The following is a 20,203-nucleotide window of genomic DNA, read 5'->3' as shown; positions in this document are numbered from 1 at the left end:
TTGGTCTATGGGTCTTGAACCCATCTTTCACATCTTTTGGATGTGTGGGCTTTCCTTGGTCTTATGGGCTTGGGCCCATCTTCCAACAACTACCTACTCAAGGATTAAGGCACATGTAATAATAGCAATGCTTCTCAGCTTTTATCCTCAAGAATGCGACAACCAACTAAGCAATAGCTTAGATCAACAAGAGGATTTTATAGTAGTTAATTTTCAACATACATGCTTATTTCTTAATAAACGAGATGAGGGACAGTCTCACCTATACAAGGCATGACCTATGCTTGCAAGGTTTACTTGATTTTCAATACAACTATTTGCAAATGTCATTCAAATTGGCAGATTTCACAATTCAAGCACAATCAGAGAGGTACACTAATCCTAAGTGCACGAACCCTTTACACATGCATTGGTTAAGTTAAGACATCCACCCCAATCAAAGGGTATGGAAAAAGGCACCTTGTGCTAGTTTTGAGCCATGGAAACCTTATTTTTGAGACCAATAGATACCGCCCCTTTTATTACATAGACAAGTAATTAGTATGGGGGGGGGGGGGGGGGGGGGGGGGGGGGGGGGGGGGGGGGTGTTTAGTCAACAATGAAGTGGAATGAATCCCCCCCGCATTACATAGTTCATAAAAAAAATGACATTAGTGTAGAAAAAATTGAATTCAAGTGAGATTACACCATTTCATTCGCTCAGGCAAAAACAAGGAAAAGTTGATTCCTACCTATTTTGCAAATCATCAACTTTCCTCGTGCAACGCGTGTTGCTTCTTCCCCCCCAAAGGAAAAATTTCTCCTCATTCTCCTCTCCCTCTCCCTCGACCTTCGTCTCCCGACAATTTTTTTCGCCCCATCTTCTTCCTCCACCCCGACCTCCGTCACAGAGCACGGGAGGCCGAGCCTCTCGACCTCCCAACTTCTCTTCTCTCTCAGTCTCCCTCTCTTCCCCCCCATCGGCCTTCCTCCCTCCTCTCGGCCTCCCTCTCCTCTCCCTCTTGACCTCCGTCGCAGAGCATGGGAGGGCAACCTCTGTTGCAGAGCCTCTCAGCCTCTTAGCTTCTCTTCTCTCTCGGCCTCCCTTTTTTCTCCCTCTCTGTGTACCGTCAGAGTGTCGCCTTTGTTGCCGTTGCCCGCTGGCCCGTCGTTGAGGAAGACTACAAGCGGGAAGATGATGTTTAATTTTTTCTAAGTTAGGAAAAATTAAACCATCGTCATAATTGGTTTAATTATCTAATTAATTAAACCATTAGTTTTTTTTAAAAATATTATTAATTAATAATATGTAAAAAATATATTATGTTATTGATAAATTAATATTTATTTTTTATTTTTTTATTTTGTATTAAAATAATGAGTTTTAATTTTAAACTATATCTTATGTTATTAAAAAATAATTTATTTTTTATTATATTCACTTATGTTATTTTTAACTTTTTTATTTATTTTAAATTTATAATAATTTATAATAAACTGTAATCATTAATTGGTTTAATTATCCAATTTCTATAATTAAACCATTAGGTTTATTTATTATATTCTCTTATGTTATTTTTAAATTTTTTTATTAATTTTGTATAATTTATTCTAGTCACACATAATTATTGTTTTAATTTATAATAAACTATAATCATTAAGTAATATAATATAGTTTTTTTATTAATTAAGATATTAATATATTCTAATACTACACGTTAAATCACTTATAAGTGTAGTAACCATATTTATTTTAGTTTATTATATGTTTTGGTATATGTTCTATTTAAGTATATTATAAAAGGTTACTCATTCTCTTCTTTATATCATATTTTTCATTTGGGGGTACTGACACTGGAATCTGTTTTCGAGCCACTTGAACTCGTCTACACTAAGACCCAAATATAAGTTAAAGTTAAATCAATTCATTTCACTTCACTTCAATTCAAGTTCATTGTGGACTAACCCCCCCTATTAATTAAGTGGTATTGAAGCTTTAGAGATATAGTGTTTGAGAAATATCTCTGGGTTCAATATTTCCAAAACATTCTACAAATTGGGGAGGGATTTAATGCTTTGCAGCAACAATTTTTGAAAAATGAATTATGATCCTCATATTTCTAGTTTCCCTCGAATGAGATCTAATGGGCATTCTACCTGATGGATTCTAGTTGAGTTTGGATATATTGTTCCATGGAATGATAAAGGATAGTCACCTTCGAATAGAGCCTTGAATGAGACTTTTTCACATTAAGTAGGGATACTATCTAAAGTACTCATCAGATAGGCTAACTGTTTTTAACCAAAGATGAATAAGATCCACCATAAACATAATATCCTTATGTGATTGAAAGAAGCTGAACCTAGGATAGCAAATCCATAAACATTCGCATGTCCTCACCCACAGTCGGAAGTAAACCAGATTTCCATTATTAATGTTTGAAAAGCAGTCATAAACCTAGTTTTAACTCCAATCAACACTAGAAACATTTACAAGCAGCGCACAGCCCAAACTGAAGGGACTGCAGTGAATTCTGTAGCCTCTCAAAAATTTAAAACCAACGGCGCTGCGTTCGATTCTCTGTTCCGCCAACTATGCGAGGAGATGGGATCTTGGACAGCCTGCACGGCGACCAAATTAACGCCGCCGGCACCCACAAAAGAGACCGGTTGAAGAGTCGCGAACGGTGGCTTGTTGTTCTGGGTGTTGTTTTACACTCGGTCTACTTGCTGAGCATCTTTGACATCTACTTCAAGACGCCAATCGTGCACGGCATGGAGCCTGTGAAGCCTCGATTCGTTGCCCCTGCCAAACGTCTTGTTCTTCTCGTCGGTATGTAGAAATAGTTATTTGCACTTCGTTGCCATTATGTGGATTTTGATAACTGTCTACTTGAGTTGGTTCTATGATTTTCCAGTTCTCTTTTTTATTTCTTTTTGTTACTTGAGTTATGGAAGCAATGTGCGTGGGACCCAAATCTTCATAGGTGCATTTTGGCTTTTTTTTGGTGCTATAATATCTTAATCTCTAGCGTCGAGTTATTCGCATTTGTTGCTTGAATACGAGCTGTTACTTGATCCAGTATATGTACAACATGTTTACATAATATCTCATAATTCAGCTATTTGGCCACCTTCATGGCTGTTCAAGTCGACAAGAAAATTCTGTTGGTTGGCAGCTAATTAACAATGCTTACTTCCGCTCGTAAGTAGTTTTTCCTTGTTCAAGACAACTGCTCTTTGGAGCTGATTCGAAGTATCTGCTATTTTTCAGCATTTCTAAGTAATGGATCTGGCTCACTCAGGGCTATTGAGGTTTTTCTTAAAATGAATTTAAATAGTGACCGCTTCCCTTTTGGCCCATTGAATCATATAAGTAAATAACCATCAGTTATCTCACTGTTCCTATGAAAGTGTGTAGTGAATCTGAACGGAAAAACTCTTAAAACCTGGAGCAATGATCGAAAAGAATTGCAATACCTCTTTATCTAGTAAGCTTCGTCTGAGACTAAACTTATTAAATAATTTTTTTTATTTATGAACTATAGGAAGACATATTTTCTTTTTTGCAATGAACTCCATGTCCACTTTATTCACAAAAGTTTTCTTTCTCTATTTTCTATTTTATGCATATAGATTTTTATAAGATCTTCTTCATCATTATTCTCTTAAAAGTTCTTCACTTCAAATTTGTCTTCTTTTTTAATTTATTATTAATATTTATCTTTTGTATGATCATTGGGGCTTGCCATCTTTTAAGGATCAGGACAATTACACTGCCACTTCCTCTAGTTTCACAATTTTATGGAACATAGAATAGTTATGCCAATTCTACTGTCGCTGTAGATTCTGGCACAAGGTGGGATCAATATGCATTCACAAGTTTTACTCTTCAATTTTGTTAATATGTTGATTAAAAAATGATTTCAGCTGATGGGTTACGTGCGGACAAATTCTTTGAGCCGGATCTACAAGGGAAGTTCAGAGCACCTTTTCTCAGAAGCATAATGAAAACAAAAGGTCGTTGGGGAGTATCTCATGCTCGTCCTCCGACTGAATCAAGACCTGGTCATGTTTCTATAATTGCAGGCTTCTATGAGGATCCTAGTGCAGTTACTAAAGGTGATTCTTCTCTTCCTTCAGTATTTATCTCTTTCCTGAGGAACAGACTATTTCCATTTTGCTCTAGTCCTTGAAATAGTTGAAGAGAAAGTGATGGATTCATGATTATGGAAATAGGAAGCACTTTACTTGGTCATTCTTGGAACATTTCATACATTATATTGGTTCACCTTGTTGCAATATCTTGCTTTCTATTTGTAATATTGTATTTTTTCCCCTTTCCCATCATGAGAACTGTATAATTGCAGGGTGGAAAGCAAATCCTGTTGAATTTGATACAGTTTTCAACAGAAGCCAGCATACAATTTCGTTTGGTAGTCCAGATATTGTTCCAATCTTCTGCAGTGCTTTATCTCACAGTACCTGGAATACGTACCCACATGAATTTGAGGACTTTGCATCTGGTAGGCTATACATTTTCAGGATCTTTCTTTTCTCTTTTTCCTTTTTCTTCAGCAGTAGTTCTTAAAATGAACAACTATTAAACTTAAAAAAACATTGAACAACTCAAGAAATCATCAACTGGATGCACTAATGTCCAATCAAAAAACCCTCTTGAAGAAGAAATTAGTAAAGATGGAATGTCAAACCATCATTGATGCTCTGGATTCCACGAAGTGTCTATGGAAAGACATGTTTATCAATTGATCGGATAAGTGATCCTATATCTTACTAATCTTTACATAGGTAAAACATTAGCTTATCCTTTCTTCTAAGAATAGAAAAAGCATATTACTCAAATTTGATTTGCTCACAGGTTAAACTGCATGATTGTATCTGGTATGACTGGTATCCAAGTCCTGCATGGTTATTTTTGTCATCATATACTTTTTGCACTAGTTGCATTTGTTGAACTCTTTGACAACTTATGAAATTGAAAAATTATTGTCTTTACCTGAAACATCTTAGTTGGATTGGGACGATATTTTTCTCCCAATCTTTATCTGACGATTTCCAGCCTTTAGCTGTCACAAAAAGTCTGATATTTATAGCATGTTTTCTGACTTCTAAGATGGACGATTGGCCATGTTCTTCTATGTTATGAATGGGATCATTTTAATCTTCTTTTTTTTCTGCTTTTCTTTCTATTTCCTTCTAAAATAAAACAACTGTTCTCTGCAGTGATTTGGTAACACCTTGACTTTTTTTCTTTTTGACCTCACGCTAGAAACCAGCCATCGAGCCAGATACACAATCCAGCTTCAGATTTAATTTATATATTGCCATCAATCATCTTATCACTGTATCCTTTTCCTTACAACAATGGGGTGTTCTTCATTGATCGTCCTCTTCTTGATTTTCATCATTTCTACACCATTGCTAGTTGTCTTTTTGAAGTCTTTCCTCACGATCTGTATCTAAGTCAAAGTAGTGCCAGTCTCTCAATGTCATTTTGGAAAATCTTAGTTGTGCTGCACTGGTTGGCATCTTACCCTTTCGGATGATTTTCTTATATTTTTCCATCTATTTGATGCTACTCCTAAAGGTTCTGTAATCTGTTCATTTCCAATCTTGCTTCCTTGTTTTGCAGTATTTCTAATCTCTGTCATCCTGATCATCTGTATCAGTGTTTCTGCACTATCCTACACTCAGTTTCGTAAGCCAGGGGCTGGCCTAAGGCTGTCTTGATGATTTGCCATTCGACCTTTTCAGGATACGACTATCTTGTGTCCTCGATGCTAATAATCTCTCTCAGTCATGTAGCATTTATTCCATGTTTCTATCTTCTCAATGTCCTCTGATGTATCATCATTCTGGACTATAAGAGTTTATTTGGGTACAACTTCACCCTCAAAATACACTGGAGACACGTTCTCTTTGATTTGTCCACTATAACTGCAGCTGATATATTTAGTCTTGAATCAGGTAATTGTGAAACCCTTGGCCTTTAAGACCTGCCTCCTATTTCTAAGTTTGATTGCTAACTTTTAATTGATGAGTGAGTGTTTTTCCTTTTAAAACTTCTTGTTGATAGTCTCACTTGAAGCAAATGAAAATGTCATTTACCCAAAACTGCTGCATTCTCTTTTGTGTAGTACAATGGCTACTGCTGCTTTATTTGTTATGAGTCTACTTTTAACACCAGTAGATCATTGTAACAGTTTCATGTTGCTATAATGCTATAATCATTGTCTTAAGAAGATACCATGTAAGTTGGGGCAAAAACTTGATAAGAAACTTAACAAAAACTAAGTCGCTTTGTCGTTTTTCACTAGATACCTCTTATCCTTCTAGATTAATTTTCAATCATGTGTAATACTAATATCAAACCGATCACCATTGTGTGTAGGATATTTCTTTCTTCTTGCTTGTGTTGAATGCTTTATGGATTCCCAATGCAGATGCATCTTTCCTGGATCACTGGTCCTTTGATCAATTTCAAAGCCTTTTAAACAAATCCCACGAAGATCCCAGGTTGAAGGAGCTGCTTCTACAAGATAATCTGGTTGTCTTTTTACACTTGCTTGGTTGTGATACAAATGGTCATGCACACAAGCCATACTCCTCCATATATCTTAACAATGTTAAGGTTGTGGACCATATCACAAAAAGTGTGTATGATCTTGTTGAAGGTTACTTCAAGGATAACCGTACAGCTTATATTTTCACAGCTGACCATGGAATGAGTGACAAAGGTTTGTGAAATTCTGGATCCATCTTTTGATTAGAAGAGAGATTTGATTGGCGATTGTCCAAATCGCTCGATGGTGCAGGTGCTGGGTATGAACCCTAGTGTCATACTGGGTCCAATGAGTGATCTAATGGGCTAAGCATGCATGGAATCATGTTTTCCTGCATGCAGAGAGCCAATCCATGATATTACTTAAAAAAGTCTTAGTGCATTGGATTATGTTGAATCCTCTCATTTGGCGATATTTGCAGCTTGGCTTCTCTTGCTTAGTTGTTTGCATTTTCTAGGGTATCACTCCTTTTAAGTATCTGAAGTATTATCTATTTTACTGTTAGGAAGTCATGGAGATGGACATCCTACAAACACTGATACTCCACTTGTTGCATGGGGAGCTGGTATTCGCAATCCTAATTGGTTGTCTCATGCAAGCCAAGTTGATGATGGCTTCCGTTTTGTTGATGACCATGTGCATGACATGCCAACACCTGTACAGTGGGGGCTTGGTGGTTTAGAGAGGATTGATGTTAACCAGGCTGATATTGCACCCCTGATGGTTGTTGCACTTTATTTTGTCTCAAAAGAGCTTTTTTTTTTTCTACTTAGTTTGGTCTATTAGATTTTAGGGAGCTGACTTTATCTTTATTTTCATGGATGGCTTCAATCATGTAGGCAGCTGTTCTTGGTTTGCCTTGCCCTGTTAACTCGGTGGGAAGCTTACCTCTAGGCTACATTAATTTGAACAAGGTCAGTTTTCATAAGCATTTTGTTACCCAGGTCTCCCTCTCATTAAGAGGGTATGGTACCCTTGTTTCAACTTTTTCCAATGTCATACTTTGATTTGTGGCATTGATATGGTGGAGAAATACTTTCAGGGTTATTAGCTCTAACCCCCTGAAAATTGTAAATTTACACTTAACTTCCCCCTGGGAATATCAGTAATTACTCTTACCTAATTCATTCTGAAATTCCAATATACATCCTTTTTTCTTCTGGTTATAAAAAGACAAAATTAACTTGCATCATGTCCTATTTTCTCATGGTTTCATTAAAAGTTAATTTTTCAAAGACGGGTTGGGGGGAGGCAGGGATGGAAAGCAAGGAGCCCCTCCCTCTCTCTATTCTTCTTTCTGGTGTAAACCCAAATTAACCCCCAAAGAATCAAGAGAAGAAGGAAAGAAGAAAAAAAGAAGAAAAGAAGAAGAAAAAATAGAAAGTGATGCCACCAAGAAAATTAGAAAGTGGAGGTGGCATAGGGCATGAGGGCAAAAAAGTAAAATGCCCTCAAGGACCTGGTTAAAGACAAGTCATACTTGCTTCTTTTTGAAAAGATAGGATTTTTATTAAATTAGAAAAAATCTCTCTATAATTGATGTGATCTTTCAATTCCTAGAATCTCTCCTCGATTTTAGGGAATCCTAATTGATTGAGGAGTTTCCCAATTAATGCAATAGAAAATGTATAAATTTGGCTGAAGGCAGAAGTCAATCAAGCCTTTTCCAAATCCTCTTGCCTTACTCTCCCTCTCTCTCCCTCTCTCTCCCTTTTTCTCTCTCTCTTTCTCCTTTTGCCCCTTTAGGCTCTCTTACTTCCTTCCTCCAAGTTTCCCCATGCTGACTCCTTTTCCCCAAGAATCCCTTGAGTACTTACTAAATCCTTCCATTATTCTATCAAGCCTCTTCCACCAAAAACATCCTTCAAGCATATTTCAATTTTCACACCTCCAAATTTCAGCGTACTCCATAGCCATACAACCATAGTTTTCTTTCTTATAAGTTGAAAAAGATAAGAACTTGAACGGGTTTCTCTCACTTTCTGCATGAGAAAGGTGAATCAAGTGGTGAAGCTGATCCTCCCCATGATCTTCTTTCTTTATTGGCAAGGAAATGAAGGGGCTCTCTGATGAGCCCTTGATTCTCAAACACATTTTCAAATAATAAGAGTAAGGTTATAGCTAAAGGTTTTTTTTGTTTAGAAAAATGAAAGTTTGTGTGTTAAATGAAATTTCAAAATAAGGGGTTGAGTGTAATTCTAGATATTCTAGAGAATATAAGATAATTTCTCAAATTTTCAATGGATGAATGATATAAAATTTCCTCAATTTCTCTTAAGTGAGTAATTTTTTTTTTTTTTTTATGAAGTCTTAAGAGAGTAATAGTTTTTGAAATGTGCAAAAGCGTGCTCGTGCACGTCTGCGAGAGACCGAGTGCGAAGGGGAGGCCCCGGTAGACCCCCCCTTTAATTTTCCCACTCCCACAAGCTTTTCTGAGCCAGCACTCAATCCCTCTACCGAGCTTCCAAAAACCATCTGCCTACCCCCCAAACCTTCTTTGTGACGGGCGTCTTGAGCTGGCGCGCTCAATCATCATTCATACCACCTTTGAAATCGACAAATCCAGCATCCTCCAATGGTTGACTACTGAACTGAACCTCACATATACACCCGAAATTTCCTTGCTAGCCTCCCAAACCTGGCTCGTACATTTCTGCACTCAGTCAGAGACAATGGCGGCCCTCGCCCTCTCACCCCACCCCCCATCAGGCATCATGGGGATCTGGCTTCCCTCAACGCCATCCAGCCAGTTCGGGCAATGGGCGACTATAACTGGCTTACCAATGGAGTTATGGCAATCTTTGGTCTTCTCGAGCATCATTGACGAGTTCCGGTCCATCATTTCTTTGGACCCACTCACTGAGCATTGGCATCGACTCGATGAGGCCCGAATCCTCATCAACTCACTCCGCCCCTGTGAAGGGCTGCATTTCAGATGCATTATGGTAGACAACGCCCGGTTTTGGATCCGAATTGACATTGGTACTATGGCAGATTTCCGACATGTGGTGTATCCCGTTGTTGATGAGCCATTTGGAGATGCCCCCCCATAGCCTGGCAGCGCATTGAGAGTAGCACATTTTGACTCCACTCCTCCCCAAGAAGTGCGGTCCTTCCCTTGCAGCCCTGTAACGAGTTGTGTTGCTGCCCCCCCAGGCCCCAAGCATGCTTGTCCCCCTGCTCGTCATGCTCACCTCACTTATCCCCCACCCACAGGTAGCAAAAAACCCCTCGAAATTAACTCTGATTCCCAACAGATTCTTGTCAGCCCCCAGCTACCACCCACCGACCCTCACCCCGTCTTTACTTTGGAAAAAGCCACACTCCCACCATCCCCACATTTGGAGGCTGCCGCATGTCCCTTGGATAAACTACCACTCTAACTTTGAATTAGGGACAAGTGAGTAAGTGCCTCAAGGCCGCCGCCAGAACTACTCTCCACCCCCCATAGCCACTTACCAGCTAAGGAATAGAGGTTAGCCTCGACAATTGCTTCAGGGGGAGCCCTGTGCTCAAACCCGCTTCCCCCGAGATCTACAGGCGGGCCTATTCGTTTTCCGGAACTGGGTGAAAGATCCCAGCGTTTTGTGCAGGCGCTTTAGTCCAAGCAGCATAAGTTTGACCTGAAAACCTAGGATTGTGGAATTAGCCAAAGTGATGGGCATTGTCTTCACGGGGCCTCTTCCGGGTGACAATTATCCCTCTAAAAAGTCAAAGAAAAAAAGAAATGATCAATGATTGTGCTCTCGTGGAATTTTCGTGGAATTGGCTCGATGCGTCGTCGTGCGTCTATTTGAAGCCTCCTTGTCTCTACTAAATCAATCATTGCTGTGCTTCAAGAGACTAAGGTGGTTTCTTTGCCCCTTGGGTTTGTTCATGATATTTGGCCTCTAAAAGAGGCCGACTGGATCACTGTGGACACTGTTGGCTCGCCGAGATGCATTCTTCTTATCTGGGACACTGGCACTATTGAGGTGATTGATAGCTTTCGGGGAAGCTACTCTCTTGGAGTTAAGTTGCGGGACAAGTGGTTGGGAAACATTTGGTGTCTTGTGGGGGTCTATGGGCCTACTAGACATAGTGCGAGGCACCTCTTTTGGGACGACTTCCTATCAGTCTGTTAGAGATGGTATGATCCTTTGTTTCTTATTGGGGACTTCAATGTGACTCGGTTTTGCCATAAGAAGTCTCTGCCATCTAAGAGGATCACTACCTCCATGAGGCTCTTTGTCGACTTCATTTTTTTTTTATGAAATTTTGATGAAATTGCTTTATCCAACGGTAGGCAACCCACTGTTATGTCGAAGCTTGACAGATCCTTCGCCAACGAGGACTGGTTGCGGCTCTATAACAATGCAACCGACAAAGTCCTTGGCTGTGCAGTTTTAGATCACTGGCCGATCATGGTGGATACTCACTTCGGCAGTTGGGCCCCCCCGCCATTCCGATTTAACAATGCTTGGATTAATGACCTCGCTTTTGATTCTTCTGTCTAGTCCTTTTGGAAGAAGATTGTTTCTATCGGTCCGACTGGGTGGTCCCTCCCGGTGAAACTCAAGCTGCTCAAGCCCCTTTTGTGCTCTTGGGCCCTACAGTGCCAGTCCACCCATTCGGTGGAGAAAGCCTCTGCCCTTGCTCTGGTGGTTACCATTGACATTGATGAGGAGTCTAGAAGCCTGACCTCAACTGAAATGGCTCAGCTCTATGCCCTCCAAGGGCAATTGCAAGCCTTCGTTCATTGTGATTTTGTGCATTGGAAGCAGCGGGCTCGGTTCAAGTGGCTTTAAGAGGGAGATGCAAACACTAAATTTTTTCATGCCGTTGCCACTGCCAAGAGAAGGGCCAACCGTATTACCTCGCTTTGTGTCAATGGCGAGGTGACCTCGGACATATCCCTTATTTCTAACACTTTGGTGAGCTTTTTTGCATGTCTTTACATAGAATGCCAGTCAAATCGACCTTTCTTTCAAAGGGTCAATCTTATGGCTATCCCTACTGCAACCGCCAATCTTATTGAGCTCCCCTTCTCCAGTCGAGAAATATAGAAAGCCGCTATGGGGCTCCCTTTGGACAGAGCTCCAGGCCTGGACGACTTCAATGGAAAATTTTACCGTCACTGTTGGCCCTTCATTGGTGAAGACATAGCCCATATGGCGCACTCGTTCTACCATCGTGGCATAGCTTACAAGAGTATAGGGGCTTCTTTCATCGCCCTTATCCCCAAAAAAAAAGGTGGTGGAGCTTCCTTCGGGCTTTCGGCCTATTAGCCTCACCACCAGTACTTATAAGATGATTGCCCGTCTCCTTGCCAACCGTCTCCGACCGGTGCTTCCGGTTGCCATCCATCAGGGGCAGAGTGCTTTCATTGAAGGGTGGAATATTCTGGATTCAGCTATGGCTTTTCATGAGCTCCTTCACCACTTCAAGACTTTGAAGCTCCCCAGGTTTATTATCAGACTAGATTTTGAGCAGGCATTTGACAGAGTTAATCGGAAGCTTTTAGATATTCTTCTGGAAAGAATGTGATTTGGTGTCAAATGGAGGTTCTGGATTCAAAGTTGCATCTCCTTTGCCAGTTATTCGGTGCTTCTTAATGTAACAGTATGTGGCTATTTTAAAAGAACTCGGGGCATCCATCAGGGGGACCCCTATCCCCTTTACTTTTCAACGTGGTGGCGGAATATCTCTCCTCCTTGATTTATTCGGCCAAGGGTTTAGGGTGGCTCCTCCCCATGACGGATTTTGAGGCATTTGATATTCCGATTCTTCAGTTTGCGGATGACACTATTTGCTTCAGTGTGGGCACCATGGACCAGATCAAGAAGCTGAGAGTTGTTCTTGGTCTATTTCAATTGGCTTCGGGTCAGAATATAAACTGGAGGAAAACCACTCTTTTGGAATACTAAATTGATGGTGCAGTGCTTAGAGATAAGGTTGATTTCTTGGGGTGCACTTTGGAGAACACGCTAGCTACATACTTGGGCCTTCCTCTTTTTGATTCTCAGCCCACAACTGCACTTTGGTCCCCCCTTATTGAGAAGTTTGAGAAGAGACTTGCCACTTGGCGGGGCAAACTCCTATCCACAGTGGGTCAACTTACCCTATTAAAGTCATGCTTGGTTGGGTTGCCCAATTACTTCCTGTCTTTTATTCAGTGTCCGACCTCAGTTTGCTCAAAGATTGATGCTATCCGCCGTCGCTTTTATGGAGTGGTTTAGAAGACACATTCAAATATCACTTGGACATGAACATTGCCCTCCTTCTTAAGTGGATTTGGAATCTCATTGCTAATCATAACAATTTGTGGAGGAATATGGTGAGATAGTATCTTTAGATCCCTGGCCACTACCTATCCCCGATTTGGAAATTCGTTTACAAGCTGCTTCCAACCTTCAAAGCCGTGACCTCCTTCTATCTTGGGAATGGGAGGACTCCTCTTCTGGGTCGATGAGTGGTGCGGTTCTTGATCCCTTTTTGAGGAGTACCTGGGGCTTTCCATAATGGAGTAATCAATCTTGGAGTCTTCTCTTCCGTCAGGGTTTGAATGATAATGAAGCTATAGCCTTCTGCTGGCTTCTATCTAGTCTCAGTAGTACCACCATTCAGGATTGAGTGCAAGATAAATTGATTTGGAAGCCTTTTTTTTATTTTATAAAGATGTATTTATATTAACAAGAGAAATTACAAAAGAGAAGGGAGCAGATCCCTGACAACAAGCTATTGTAGGGTATCTCCTTGCTTGGCAAGCGAATTTGTTGTCGAATTTGCGGATCTCGGAATGTGAGACCAAATACAAGATAAAATTGATTTAGAAACTTAACATCAATGGTATCTTCTCTGTAGCCTCAGCCTATTCCCACATTAGGGAGGATGACCCCAGCCTGCCTGAGCACAAGGCGAATCTCGCCTAGAGACTCTTTGTGCCTAGCAAGATAAGATTCTTCATATGGATAGCCATCAGGGAGCAAATCCTCATTGCAGACACCTCCACATGTAGATTCTTTTGGAGAGTTTGGATGGCAATCTTCCAGTAAGTTGGAATTTAAGTGGGCCTCCATCAGGATCTATTCGGCACTTCCAAATGGTGTCTGTGACTCATTTGCCTAGAATTGGCAAGCTTCTTCTCTCTGTATGCCTTGCTCACATTCCGTAGTGTCTTTGGTTCGAGCGCAACAACCAAAGATTCAATTCCAAATTCAGCAACCTAGAAAGTACGGTCTCTTGCGTCGTGGTTATGATCTCTAGCTGGTTCCACACCAGGAAAGAATTTGCCCCCTAGGTTGGTATTTTCATTCGCCGGAATTGGTGTCTTCTGGCCCATATGGCGGGCCCTCAGAAGATTCCATCCATGGCAGAGTGGGAGCCTCCCCCTAGTGATTACATCTAGTTGAACTTCGACGTGAGTGCTTTGGGATGCACCGGGCCGGGGGGTGCAGGGGGACTCTTCAGGAATCATTGAGGCAAGACTGTTCTTTCCTATGCGGAGCCGGTTGGTATGCTGACTCCAACACTGCTGAGGTGACTACCCTTCATCTTGGGCTGAAGATTTTCAAGGACTGTCTTCACAGGAAGCTACTGATTGAAGAAGACTCCAAAGTTGTTATTAGTTGGTGCTCTAGTTCTACCTCCCCTCCTAGGTGGCATTGGCCAATTATTTCCTCTATTGGAGATATTGTAACATTAATTTCTTGTATATGGAATCATATTCCTAGATCAACCAATTCTTTGGCTGATAGGTTGGAACATTCCAGCAATCTCTCATTATTTGAGACAGTTCTCCCTCCTTGTAATCTTGCTCTTTTGAGTTTTTTAATATAACTCAGCATTATTCCTAAAAAAGAAAATTCTCAATTTCTCTTTTTATTCTCTATTAATTAATTATTTCATTAAAAAAAAAAACTGAGTGGTACTTGTTTGGGTTAACTAATTGTACAACTAAGAAAGCAATAAAACAAAAATAAATTAGGACTTCAGGACATGCGTTCCCCCTTGCCCATTCTTCTCTATTCAGGGATGCTAATTTAAATAATTTGAATAAAAGATAAACTCAATATCTGAGCCTAATGAAACTGGGATCTCTCTAAACGAGGAAACTATTAGGACTAATCAAACTAGGAAACTATTATGAAGCTACATGGAGAGCAACTTCCTACTTCAAAGAAACCTCCTACAACTAAGGAACTCATACTCTTCCTATTTTACCCTTCAAGTTTGACTAACATTAAAAATATATCCAAAGCTGAAGCTCCCTTTCTATTTTTCCTAATATACCATTCTACTTATAAAATTAATTATAATTATGCCCTTAATACTAGTGTGGTATCAGATAATCCTATAGTTATGTAGTCAACATATTGTCCTTATAATTGGGGGCTTTCTTCCCCTTGGTGTTTGAGTCTCTCTCCCCCCCTATCCCTGTTTAATGAATTATCTGCCATTTAAAAAAAAAAGATCACTAGGACCCTTCCACTAATATACATGTAGGAGATGTTGCTCAAAGTGTGATTAGTACCACTCTTAAGCGATATTTGTCAAACCATCTTAAATGATGTCATTGCCTAATCAGAACAAAGGCACGCACCCCATCTTCCCTTTTTGCTAATTTCTTGGTCTTGCCGAGTTTGTTTGCTGAGGGTATTGTGACTGCCTAATAAATTCAATACTGTTGGGTTCTTTCGAATTTCAGTTGTTTTTAAGATTGGACACTGACAGCTTAACAGGACTACGTCTTCTTTCTTTTAGGCTGAAGAAGTTGAAGCTGTGCTCGCTAATACGAAGCAGGTGCTCAACCAGTTTCTTCGGAAGTCACGTATCCTTTTCTCATATCTTTAACACTGTTATAGGACATTTTCTATCTCATGTTCAGTTGAATCTCTGTCTTGGTAATCGATCAATTACTGAATAGTATTAAATTATGAAAGTATTTTTTTTTGTCAAATATGCCTTTTCTTAATGCATTATCTATTTGTTTCTTAGAATCTGTGGTTTAGCCTTGACATATTCTGCAGAACTAAAACAGTCAAATTCATTACAATTTAAGCCTTTTAAACCACTGGCAAACTATTCATATATTCTAGTTCAAATTGAAGATCTTATGGCAAGTGGCAACTTTCAGCCTGCAATGGACCTCTCCCTGAATCTCAGAAGATTAGCCTTGGAGGGCCTTCACTACTTCCAAACTTATGATTGGTTAATGTTGATGACCACAGTTACTCTTGGATACATTGGATGGATGTTCAATCTTGTTCTCCATGTACTGAAATTTTATACTTCTCTGATAGACAATGCTCATAAAACAAGGAATACAGTGGTTTATTCGGGTCGCAGTACAAGAAAAGTAAGTCCTAAATTCTTCATTTTCTAAACATTAGGCCATCAACACTCAGTCATTTAAAATGCAGTAGTACTGGTTTCAAGTATATATATACTGATGGCCATCAGTATTTACAGTGCATGTTACAGTTTGATTATAATTTTAACAGTTAAAAAATGTAAGAGCATTCTTCTATGCTACAATTTATATCTTGTGGGAGAAATCTTAAGGATTTTGTAAGTGAAGTTGGTAGAATTATGGTTCCTAGCCTGTGATCTAGTAAATATGAACCCTGAGATGTCCTGAGACAGTCTCAGTAGGAGATGACTGTCAAGGCCATCATCTGTCTCATGCTGGGACACATCTCAGGAAACCCTGAGTGAAAGTGCGTCACTAACTGTGCTATTGCATCCTGATTTAAACTGCTAAAAGTCCAGTTATAATTGTCAGTATTTATGTTTCTTCTCTATTGGTTTTAACTCCTGAATTCTTCTTACTTATTTTCCTGTTTCTGTAGGTTGATCTATGTGGTTTTCTTGTGATGGGAATGCTCTCTGGTGTCCTGTTTTTTCAGAACTCTCCTTTTCTCTATCACATTTATGTTGCAATGACAGTATTCCTTTGGACACAAATATTGAAAGATACTGAGATCCTGAAAGTTATTTGGAGATACTTGTCCAGTTGCAAGTTTAGTTCCCATGTGAAGCTGTTTGCTATTTGCGTTTCAACAATTTTAATTCTTGAGTTCCTGGTAACTGATATATTTTTTTGTTCACTTTCTCATTGCTTTATGTATTATAATTGGTCTCATGATTTTTAAATGGATTACTTGTTTGTAGCTCGAAGAGTAGTTGTTGTTTGTTGGATTTAGGATTCCATGATAATAAAGTAACCGTGCAGTAGAATAGAGGTGGAAATTGAGGGGGAGAAAGAGAGAGAAAGGAGAAGAGTAGAAAGAGAGAGACGAGAGTTTGTAGAGAGTTTGAGAGAAAGAGAGGGAAGGAGGATTAGGGTTAAGTGTTGTACCTAATCCTCCCCTTCAATATGTATATATAACAATAAGTATCTCAATAATTACATAAATACCCTTCACCCTAAGAGGGGAGGAAAAGGGACAAAAATCAAAGATAATTTACATCATGCCACTACACTTCGAGCTTATCTTCCAACAGTCCCCCTCAAGGTGGGGGAGAGAAAACATCGTAGATACCTAGCTTGCCGCATATAGTGGTCTGGATCTTGGATGTGACTAGTCTTGTAAGTATATTTGCCACCTGTCCTTGAGATGAAAAATGTGTGAGAGATATAATATCGGTTTGAAATTTTCCTCGTATGAAGTGGCAATCTACCTCAATATGTTTTGTTCTCTCGTGGAAGACTGGAATTGAAGTAATATGGATGACTGTCTGGTTGTCACAATATAATTCCATAAGAGCTTCTTTGTGGAACCCTAATTCAGTAGAGAGGGATTTGATCCATAGAAGCTCACTGACTCCATGGGCCATAGCTCTGTATTCTGTTTTGGCACTAGATCTCACAACAACGTTCCGCTTTTTATTACTCCATGTAATCATGTTTCCTTCAACTAAATTACAATACCTGGAAGTGGACTTTCTGTCATCAGGTGATTTAGTCCAATCTGCATCCGTAAATCCTTCAATGTTGATGTGACCATAATTTTTATATAGAACTCCCTTCCATGGAGCTCTTTTTAAATACCTAAGGATCCTCTCCAGAGTTTGCCAATGGGTAAGTTGTGGTTTATCCATATATTGACTAACCACACTTGCATATGATATATCTGGTTTAATCACTGTGAGGTAAATAATTTTTCCCACAAGTCTCTGATATTTACCTATATCAACATCTTCACTAGAGCTTGCACAAAACTTTGTGTTAGCATTCATAGGAGTATCTGCTGGTTGACATCCCATCATCCATGTGTCCTCAAGTAAATAAAAAACATACTCCCTTTGAGATAAGACGATCCCATTTTTTGACTGGAAGACCTCAATACCCAAGAAATATTTTAGGAGTCCAAGATCTTTCATTTTGAATTCCTTGCATATCTTCTCTTTGATTTTTTTTATACTATCTACATAACTGCTAGTCAAGACAATATCATCCACATAAACTACCAGTAATACACTTCCCTTTAAGGTATTCTTGACAAAGACGGAACGATCCATTGAGCACCTGATGAATCCAAACCGCAACATTGCTTTGCTAAATTTGTCAAACCAAGTTCAAGGAGACTGTTGTAAGCCATATAAAGATTTCCTCAATTTGCATATCGACTCCCCCTCAACCACAAAGCCAGGTGGTTGATTCATATACATTTCTTCCTTAATATCACCATTTAAGAATGCATTCTTCACATCCAGTTGATATACTGGCCAAGAGGAATTTGTAGCGAGAGATAATAAGATTCTTACCTAATTTAACTTGGCCACCGGGGAAAATGTTTCTTTATAATCAACTCCATAGCACTGAGTATACCCCTTTGCAACTAGGCGGGCCTTGAGACGTGCCATGCAACCATCTGGATTGTGCTTAATAGTAAAAAACCCATTTACAACCCATGGGTTTCTTTCCGGGAGGAAGTGGAACCAAGGCCTGTGTCTAATTCTCATATAAAGTGTTGAATTTATGGAAAAGAGAAATACTTCATTGACTTATTATAATCAGAGAACATGCACGTTTATTTACAATAGAGTAGATTTCATGAGAAAGGAATTAAGCGAAGCTTTTCCAGATTCTTGCACTCATGTTTGCCCCTTCCAAGCCTCCAGTGATGAGAATGCGGCGACCCACCACCGGCGACAACGAAGACGACTTGGGCGGTGCCGCCGGTATTGAAGGAGCTTCTGCCGACGATCGGAAAAACCCTCAATTGAGGAGAAGACGATGAAGATGGAGAATGGTGCACAGCAAGAGGTCGGAAATTCGGGAAAAAAGGCACGAGAATGGAAGCAGAAGCAGTGTGGGTACGCGGAAACTCGAAAATCTCTTTGGTGCTCAAAGAAGGGAGATTCGGAAAGATGATTCGAATCACAGTGGAAAACGACAATAGACGTTCGTTTCTTTTCCGGTAGCCGCAGCTGTGGATTTCACTAACTGTTTTGTCGACGAGGAAGAGTCGAATGCCCCTCGTTTGCGGGAGATTAGAGTCGGAGAACTCTCCTTCTCTGTCTCGGCATTCCGAAAGAAAGGAATGAGAGAGTTGAAGATCGTCCAGTGCAGAGGATTGTTGATAATGGCTCGAATCTACATTCCGGAAAAAATTGGGGATTCATTTTGTTGGAAAGATTTGAGGGGAAAACTCCTAAATTTCACTCCACTGATCCCGTCCATAATTCCCCCACCCATTCCTCCCATCCCCCCCAAAAAAAGACGGTCTCAATCCCCCCCCCCCCCCCCTCCTTGCATCTCAAATCCCCAACCCATCCCTGTTGATACCTTTCGTCCAGGAACCTCCCCATCACAAAGTCCAAAATATTTCCATACATCTCCCCTCGGATCTGTTCTTGAATGGAAGCAAAGCTCTGCAATCGGCTTTGACGGTGATGACCAAATCTGATAACTAGACAAGCGAAAGCCTTGCTCACTAGTTTCGGAAGAAACTCCAAGCCGATCACCTTCCAAAAATCTCCCGTTTGAGTCCTTGGAAATGGCTAGTCTATTTCAATTCAAGGGAGGAGGCGAAGGCAGTTCTCACCGACAGCTTATGGGAGCTCGAAAATGAAATTTTAGTGTCGGAATGGGAGGAGACCACCAGAAATCTCCCCCTCGGACAGTGGATTATCGTAAAGGGACTTCCAATCGAACTATGGTCAGAGGAGGTCCTGCAACTTATTTTCTGCTCCTTCGGACGCATTATTCGTTGGGATGAAGACACATCCGGAAGACTGAAAATGGATGATGCAAGGGCGTTCGTCACCCCAAACTCGCGTTGGCCGGCAACATTATTCATGGAGCTAATTTTCGGCGAGGATTTCGTATGGATTGAGGTGGTTTTCGGCGCCATGGAGACTCTGAGGTCACCGGAGCTCTGTCGGACTCAAAAGGGACGATCGGAATCCATCTCTACCTCTAACCGAGTCAACTCGGTTTACAACCCGTCGGACTCAAGTGAATCAACTTCTCTGCCGAGTTCTGGATTTGACTCGGGTTCAAATTCAAACTCTTGGGGAAGTACCTCGAGACAAGACCCCGTCAGTACCCTGAATAATTTCAGGTCCTGGCGTACCACGCTACCAAAAGAAATTCAGATTCCCGAGGACTCCAACTTATCTAAGCCAAGTGACGAAGCTGGGTCTGGTCGTAA

The 20,203-nt window shown here is 40.3% G+C and overlaps 1 protein-coding gene across 3 annotated transcripts in view; it reads left to right on the top strand.

Annotated features, from left to right (window-relative positions):
• The first annotated feature begins 2,395 nt into the window (after nucleotides 1-2,395).
• Nucleotides 2,396-20,203, top strand: part of LOC137941257 (uncharacterized) — a 54,299-nt gene continuing 36,491 nt past the window's right edge. Inside the window, exons 1-9 of one of the 3 annotated variants that reach the window (XM_068786584.1) lie at nucleotides 2,396-2,812; nucleotides 3,910-4,101; nucleotides 4,350-4,505; nucleotides 6,444-6,737; nucleotides 7,069-7,286; nucleotides 7,403-7,477; nucleotides 15,306-15,372; nucleotides 15,572-15,900; nucleotides 16,394-16,627. In XM_068786584.1, the coding sequence (XP_068642685.1) occupies nucleotides 2,575-2,812; nucleotides 3,910-4,101; nucleotides 4,350-4,505; nucleotides 6,444-6,737; nucleotides 7,069-7,286; nucleotides 7,403-7,477; nucleotides 15,306-15,372; nucleotides 15,572-15,900; nucleotides 16,394-16,627 (1,803 nt within the window). In that variant the 5' untranslated portion in view covers nucleotides 2,396-2,574. The remainder of the gene's footprint in view (nucleotides 2,813-3,909; nucleotides 4,102-4,349; nucleotides 4,506-6,443; nucleotides 6,738-7,068; nucleotides 7,287-7,402; nucleotides 7,478-15,305; nucleotides 15,373-15,571; nucleotides 15,901-16,393; nucleotides 16,628-20,203) is intronic. The other 2 variants (XM_068786585.1, XM_068786583.1) reach the window with 2 other exon arrangements.

This window comes from Aristolochia californica, unplaced genomic scaffold (genome assembly GCF_029961685.1).
Source record: "Aristolochia californica isolate CCGP_79_NKW_82.1479 unplaced genomic scaffold, dmAriCali1.0.hap1 SCAF_9, whole genome shotgun sequence".
Classification (NCBI taxonomy): domain Eukaryota; kingdom Viridiplantae; phylum Streptophyta; class Magnoliopsida; order Piperales; family Aristolochiaceae; genus Aristolochia; species Aristolochia californica.
This window is presented reverse-complemented; position numbering and strand designations above follow the sequence as displayed.